This window comes from Poecilia reticulata, linkage group LG7 (assembly GCF_000633615.1).
Source record: "Poecilia reticulata strain Guanapo linkage group LG7, Guppy_female_1.0+MT, whole genome shotgun sequence".
Lineage (NCBI taxonomy): Eukaryota > Metazoa > Chordata > Actinopteri > Cyprinodontiformes > Poeciliidae > Poecilia > Poecilia reticulata.
Genome location: NC_024337.1, coordinates 22,249,822 through 22,257,528, shown reverse-complemented (window position 1 = coordinate 22,257,528; position 7,707 = coordinate 22,249,822). Strand labels below are relative to the sequence as shown.

The 7,707-nt window shown below is 38.5% G+C and overlaps 1 protein-coding gene across 3 annotated transcripts in view; it reads left to right on the top strand.

The window, feature by feature from the left end:
- The first annotated feature begins 2,924 nt into the window (after positions 1-2,924).
- Positions 2,925-7,707, top strand: part of csf1b (colony stimulating factor 1b (macrophage)) — a 14,610-nt gene continuing 9,827 nt past the window's right edge. Inside the window, exons 1-6 of one of the 3 annotated variants that reach the window (XR_001776818.1) lie at positions 2,925-3,169; positions 4,569-4,688; positions 4,764-4,826; positions 4,940-5,110; positions 5,244-5,445; positions 5,541-5,673. Coding sequence is in view for 2 of the 3 variants with exons in the window: in XM_008414015.2 (XP_008412237.1) it covers positions 3,128-3,169; positions 4,569-4,688; positions 4,764-4,826; positions 4,940-5,110; positions 5,244-5,445; positions 5,537-5,673 (735 nt within the window). In the remaining variant the exon portion in view is untranslated. Of the gene's footprint in view, positions 3,170-4,568; positions 4,689-4,763; positions 4,827-4,939; positions 5,111-5,243; positions 5,446-5,536; positions 5,674-7,707 lie in introns of all 3 variants that reach the window. The other 2 variants (XM_017306028.1, XM_008414015.2) reach the window with 2 other exon arrangements.

The following is a 7,707-nucleotide window of genomic DNA, read 5'->3' as shown; positions in this document are numbered from 1 at the left end:
CTTCACTTTTTAGCAAACTGACAAAATTTCCGTGTTCATAACTGGCCTAAAACATGAAACGTCTATCCCAATTTAATGTCAGCATAAACAAAAGTCTGAATTTTCTTTTTTACATACAGGTCCTTCTAAAAGAAATTAGCATATTGTGATAAAGTTCATTATTTTCCATAATGTAATGATAAAAATTAAACTGTCTTATATTTTAGATTCATTGCACACCAACTGAAATATTTCAGGTCTTTTATTGTTTTAATACTGATGATTTTGGCATACAGCTCATAACCCAAAATCCCTGTCTCAAAAAATTAGCATATCATGAAAAGGTTCTCTGAACGAGCAGTTAACCTGATCATCTGAATCAACAAAGTAACTCTAAACACCTGCAAAAGATTCCTGAGGCTTTTAAAAACTCCCAGCCTGGTTGATTACTCAAAACCACAATCATGGGTAAGACGGCTGACCTGACTGCTGTTCAGAAGGCCATCATTGACGCCCTCAAGCAAGAGGGTGAGACACAGAAAGAAATTTCTGAACCAATAGGCTGTTCCCAGTGTTGTATCAAGGCACCTCAGTGGGAAGGAAAAAGTGTGGCAGAAAACGCTGCACAACGAGAAGAGGTGACCGGACCCTGAGGAAGCTTGTGGAGAAGGGCCGATTCCAGATCTTGGGGGACCTGCGGAAGCAGTGGACTGAGTCTGGAGTAGAAACATCCAGAGCCACCGTGTGCAGGAAATGGGCTACAGGTGCCACATTCTCCAGGTCAAGCCACTTTTGAACCAGAAACAGCGCGGCAGAAGCGCCTGACCTGGGCTACAGAGAAGCAGCACTGGACTGTTGCTCAGTGGTCCAAAGTACTTTTTTCGGATGAAAGCAAATTTTGCATGTCATTCTGAAATCAAGGTGCCAGAGTCTGGAGGAAGACTGGGGAGAAGGAAATGCCAAAATGCCAGAAGTCCAGTGTCAAGTACCCACAGTCAGTGATGGTCTGGGGAGCCATGTCAGCTGCTGGCGTTGGTCCACTGTGTGTTTTATCAAGGGCAGGGTCAATGCAGCAGCTATCAGGAGGTTTTGGAGCACTTCATGCTCCATCTGGTAAAAAGCTTTATGGAGATGAAGATTTCATTTTTCAACACATCCTGGCACCTGCTCACAGTGCCAAAACCACTGACCATGGTATTGCTGTGCTCAATTGGCCTGYCAACTCTCCTGACCTGAACCCCATAGAGAATCTGTGGGATATTGTGAATAGAAAGTTAAGAGACGCAAGACCCAATACTCTGGATGAGAGAGTGAGCGTCGCTCCTTCACCCTGATGTTCCTTCCCTCGGGGGGGAGGATGCAGGCGGGCGCCAATCTATGTTTACGCATCCACCTAAATAATGTGTAGTTGCGCCACTGCCTCCATGCCACGCCGCCTTGAAGGCTGCAAAAGGATTCCTGACCAAGTATTGAGTGCATAACTGAACATAATTATTTGAAGGTTGACTTTTTCGGCATTAAAACACTTTTCTTTTATTGGTCGAATTAAATATGCTAATTTTTTGAGACAGGGATTTTGGGTTTTTATGAGCTGTATGCCAAAATCATCAGTATTAAAACAATAAAAGACCTGAAATATTTCAGTTGGTGTGTAATGAATATAAAATATATGACAGTTTAATTTTTATCATTACATTATGGAAAATAATGAACTTTATCGCAATATGCAAATATTTTGAGAAGGACCTGTATTATACGTTGATATGAGGTTTTAAATGTATGACAGCCGGCACTGAAATGCTGTAGTGTGGACACAACTACAACAACATGAGGATAAATCCCAGAAGGAATGTGATTTATCCTCCAGCAATTCAGGATGAATTTAGGACCTTTTTCAAACATGGACCACTGCTGATCTGCTAATGTGAAAACATTTCGACTCTTTAAAGCCAACCTAAAGCACAAACATTTGTAAGGGTTGGAGCATAAACTCTAGGTGTTTCCACCTAATGTAAATGTCAAACATGCACTTTCCTATGCAGAATAATATTTGCTTAAATTACTGCCAATGCCAAGTACTCAGTGAAGCGTGTTCTATACGACTCCTTGGTTATTTGTTTAATCAAACCTCATTGATTTCCCACTCCCCCCCCCAATTTACACCAATTAAGTGCTCCTTTTGGTAATCGCACACATATGGGCTGGAGACTTCCCCTTTGAGATCAGATTTACTCAGGGGTCGGAAGTTGTTTCTCTCTGATTTGTTATGTTGAAGAAAATATAGTGAATTAAGCTTCCTCTTGTGCAAATGATGGACTCTGATGTTGTAAAAAGGTAGGATTGTTTTATTATCTGAAAGCCCAGTTCAATCAGTAATATTGTTTGATTAGCCAGGTTTTAATTTTGTTTTACAAAATATATGTTAAATGCTACTTTATGTAAACTGAATTTGCAATGCAAAAAACAATGGTACATAAGAACCATGGGCAATGCTTCTTTAATTTCTAAATCCTGATTTTAAACTTTAATAAGACTCAAAAGAATAAAGGTTAAAAACATAATAAATCAATAACGGATGCTTCAAACAGTTAATCTGAAATATCCCTTAGTTAAATGCACAGGATAAAAAATGTCGCTTTTATCTCGTTTTCTTTTATTTTTCAGTATTACATGTTAGTTTTAAAATCTATTAATACCTACACTTATTTAATGAGTCATTAAAAAGCTCTTTTAAGTAGTAGATAACATCCACCTGAAAGTCACTAAAGGAGGGCGCTTTTGTTTTTTATTCTTTACGTATTCGTTTCCTTCTAACAACAAATCCACACAATGATACTTGAATTGCGGTGTAAAAAGAAAAACGTTTTAGTGTTATGTGTGCAAAGAGAGCAGAGCAGTGAGAAAAGGTGGGAGGTCTTTAAGAAGGTTGTCTGTCAGCTGAAACAGTCAGTCTCAGTTTGAACTCACTCAAAGGAGGAGGAGCACATCAGGCAAAGCTTTGAAGACCAGCGCCACATGAAGAAGTGTCAGATTTACTTAAGAAGAAATTCCTTTCTGTGGAGTGGAAGTGGATATATGAGAAAGATCTCTCTGCTTCAATGTGTGTGACAGAGGAGTTTGGTGTTTTCCATTGCCAAACACGTACCAGATGACCATCCCTGTGTCAACAGTGAGTCAGAGCAAAGCTAAGGTAGGTGAGAACTTTTTACTATATGGTTAAAAAGAGAAAAAAAACAGTCTGCTGCTTTGTAATCATCTATTTAAAATAATCAATGCTTGATTGTGCAGTTAACCAACATAAATGTATTTTAATACACATGGTGACAACAAATCATGTGATAAGTTATATTTGCATCATGTGCCACCACATTTGCCACACACCAGTCACATTTATGGTTCTATTAGATTACATTAATTTGATTATGTATCATCATCAGTCATTAACTGGGCTTCAGATAATGGTGAGACAATGCAGGATTTATGCTCACATTACCAGTTCTGTTACAAGGGAATTGATCTTTTGACTTGTCTGCTTCAGATATCAAGGTGAATAATTTTACCATTGTTTTAGAGCAAAAACTTTGTTAGCATGAAGCTTTCCCCTTTCCTTCTGCCTTTTTGTATTATAGCATGAAATCAACCCAGAAGGCAGCTCTGTGTTACATCCAGAACAGAAAAAAACATTAAAGCAATCCCTCTCATTTCTGCAGCTTTCAAAGAAAGTATTTTGTTTCCTGATTAATATCAGAAGTTGCGCATAAAGCGAAGCCCGTCTCATTTCAGTGCTTTTTTCACATCTGTGTTGAGGTGTGGAGTAATTATCCCGTTGAAAGAAACATCTGAACAATTTACATGAATGGTCACTTTTAAAAGCAACCGAGTATAACTGAGTATAGATTTTTTTTTTCTTTCTAAGGTGGAAAGAATGATGCTTATCACTGTGTTTAAGTCCATCCAGAGTTTAAGTCCATCTGGAGCCCATTTCACTGTTACGGATTCCAAAAGGTGTGCCGTAGTAGGCATCATGAGCTACAGGAGGAGACAGAATGCTCCTCTCACTAGCCAACCTTCTGTGGCATAAAGAAAAAATATGACCATTAGTCAGATTTATCTCTAAGTTCTCTCAAGGTCAGGCTCAAACATCAGGTACTTCTGACCATATGTAATCCCGGTGCGTACCCCAGTTGAACAGTTGCAGCAGTAGAGACGCTTTTTTTATTTTGACTTTCTCTGATCAGCTCCTCTCCTCTGTGCTGCTGTTTTGGTGGAAAGGCTAGAACTGGTCCCGCTCCAGTTGTGAAAAATGTTGCAGCAGTAGAAATTCTACTGAAGTTTGCTCTAGTTTTTTTTTCTTTATGTAAAATGATTTACAAGTCAAGTGAAAGTCAATGAGGTTGAGTGGGAAAATAAGTGAGGGAAAATGGCAGACCGCACAAGATTTTATTGAGCAATTTCACCATTTAAATTGTAGGTGTTTAATGCTCGTTTTTCGAATACAGAAGCTCAGAATGAGTGCTTGAGTGAAACTAAACTCAGGTTTACAAGCTCTGGATTTGACTTGCATTGAGGATAATCTTCAGTTTTGTCAGTTGCAGGTAAAGTGTCTGTGTGTGCTTATGTTCCTGAGTTTCCCTCTGTCAATGGCAGAGGTACCTGGTCCATGCAGGCACTCAATCACTAGAGAACACCTGCTGATAGTCAGGCACCTGGTAGGTGTTAAAGCAACATCAAACAGATCAGATCAAATATCTCTGGCTGAAATCCTCCTGTTGTTATTTCTACAGATGGACAACCAGTTGAGAAGTGGGTGTTCAATAACCTACACATTCATAGAACAGAGAACTCTGGTAAGATGACATTTGTCCAAAGCAGATTGTTTTGTACAAAACGTGAACTTAAAAAAATAAATTAAATAAAATAACTCCTCTGAATCTGCTGATTTTCTTTTCCTTCCTTGCAGAGCAAATGTTGCTTTGTGAAAGCTGCTTTGCCCTGGATACTGGAGCTGTTAACCACCCATTTCAAGTACAGTCGGGGCTCAATAAGTGACGCCTATGTTCAGTCCCTGAGGGCGCTTATCCTCAACATGTATTCCCAGAGATGCGTGCCTCAGATTAATGAAGAGGTGGAGGTGAATGTGTGCTTCTGAATAAAGATAAATTTAAATAAATATTGTGAGAGCTGTCCAAGCTCTCTTAAAAGATCGTTCCTGCTTTGTCGGAAAGGAAAAAACAATAAGGTTTGTTTCTCGTAATGTGCCGCAGGATAAGCCAGAGAGCTTTGAGGCGGTCTACCGAGGGTCTCCATTGGAAGCTTTGCAGAGAGTTTCAGAGGTGTTGTCTGTTTACTGGGAACTGGTGACAACCAGTGACTCACCGGTTGACTGGAGATGCCAGAAGGAATACTCAGAAAGCTTCGGCTCCTCGACAGAGCTACCCGCAGGTTCAACCGTTCAATATTTTACAGGTGTGAAACTCAAACTTCTGGAATGTTGTGTGATGAATAATGCAGATGTCTGGGAAGGCTGTGATCACACATCCTGTCAACATTTCCACAGACAGTTATGATTGGAACTCAGCGAAGGCTTCGCAGAAAAAACCAGTCAGGGATGTGTACAAGTTTGGCTTCATCGTTGCGTCCGTCAGCGGGGGACTGGTGCTCATTCTTACGCTCTACTGTCTCATCGCCCACAAGGTATCAGCATGTTTCTTATGAGCTTCAGAATTCACATGTGCACTATTAAGGCTTGCCAGTGCATTCCATTACTATTGTTAAAATAAAACAAAAAACAGCCATTGGCAGCTTGGTTACCCTTACTGTGGTTTTACTTTGTGCATAAAAGTCAGACCTACAGTACTTCATTTCTCATAAGAAAGCAGGGGGCAGGCTTTTTTGAGCAAACAAAATCACCAAAGGCAGATGTGTGTAATTATGCTCCTTCTCCCTAATACTTTGCACGAGTTGAACAATTCTCTTTCGTTTCCAAATGTGTTGCTTTCTCAGCTCTTGATATTCTTTCAGACATAAAAGGAGAGTGGGGTTATCATTGGAGTTTCAGGAACCAATACAGTACAAGTTGTTAAAAAGACCGGGTTGGAGATTAACCCTTTGGTGTCCCAACTCAAAAAATAATCAGAAAATTCTATGCTTTACAGATTGATCTCATCATCAAATTATTTTGACAAAACATGAATCTGAAAAATTGATATTGATGCAGTATTAAGTTTGTTTTTGATTCATTATGAGCACAAATGAGAAACTGAAATGATGCTACATCTTTATGTACATTATGTGAGGTTATATCACAACTGATAAACATGTTTTGCCTCCATTTTTTTTTTTTTTTGTGAAAGGAACCCCGATTTCTGTGTTTTGATATCTGTGATTCACCTTCTAATTTTACTTCTTTACATCTCTAAAATTGATTAGAAACAATCTTGACCACTCAGTCGTTTTGAACTTTTAAAGAAACATGGATTTTGTCTCCACCTTTGTCCCTTTGTTCCCTGCAACGGCTACAGTTTTTTTTTTTTTCTGGTTGTGAATGCTCAGGGTATTTTAGCATAGCCACCAATGACAGCTGATAAATGGTTTTCCTGTAACGGTAAGTTATTTTACCGCCAATTGCACATTTAGCAGTGAGTACATGATATTGAGGCCTTGTCCACATGTAGCCAGATAAACCAAATCGATTTTTATGCAATTTGGACTTTCGTTCACATGTAACATCCGTTTTATAGCTAAGAATATTGATTGATAATAAAACTTTGGACTTCACAGATTATCTATCCCATAACAAATCTGCCATGACATGGTGACAGTTTTAGCAAACATGTAAGAAAACGTGTTCTTTATAAAAGTTACATACTGAAGCTTTAATGAAATTTAGTTAACCTAGAGAAGCCACACATGATTTTGCTTCTTTGGAGCAACAAGAACTACTTCACACAGGACTGAATCTCCTTCCATAAAAATGAAAAAATTCTAACCAAAAAAGGAAAAAAGACAAGTCGGTCATTTTGTGTAATTGCTGACAAAGCTGCTCTTTTCTGTTTATTAACCAAATAAAATGTCAGTGATCATGTAGAGAAACCATTGGTTTACTTCTGATACATATAATTGTATATTGGAGATCGCTGGCATAGTGGAGGAAATGGCATTAAGGGCCCGATTCTGAGCCAGAACTTTGATTAGTTCTGGAAAGTTCTTGAGTACAACAGGCATTTTGTTGCATGTTTTGGTTGGCATGGAGTCAAAGTGACTAAAGTATTTGCCCCCTTGCAGATTTATCATGTTTTTTACTTTGTTTTACTTACATGTTACAGAAAAACAAACAAATGTAAGTGCCAGAGAAAGATAACCTGAGTTAAAAAAAGATTTTTTAGATAGTTGTTTCATTTACTAAGGGAAAACCACTAATTAAACCAACTAGTGTTGTTTTATTTTATTGCCTTTGTTAAATCATTAATTAACTGACATTAACCTCCTTTTTGAGTTCAGTATCACTAGTCACAACAAGCTCTGATTACAGTCAGACCTAAAATCAAGAAATTAAATTAATAGAAGCCATGTGACAGCATGAAGAAGGGAAAAATTTCTCAAAATGCAACACATCATTCCTGATCTAAATGAGAACCAATGACGAGCAAAGTCACATTTGTCAGTCTACAAATTGTTATAAAACATTTCTAAGGCTTTGAGACTGCAGTGAACCACAGTAAAGACTTT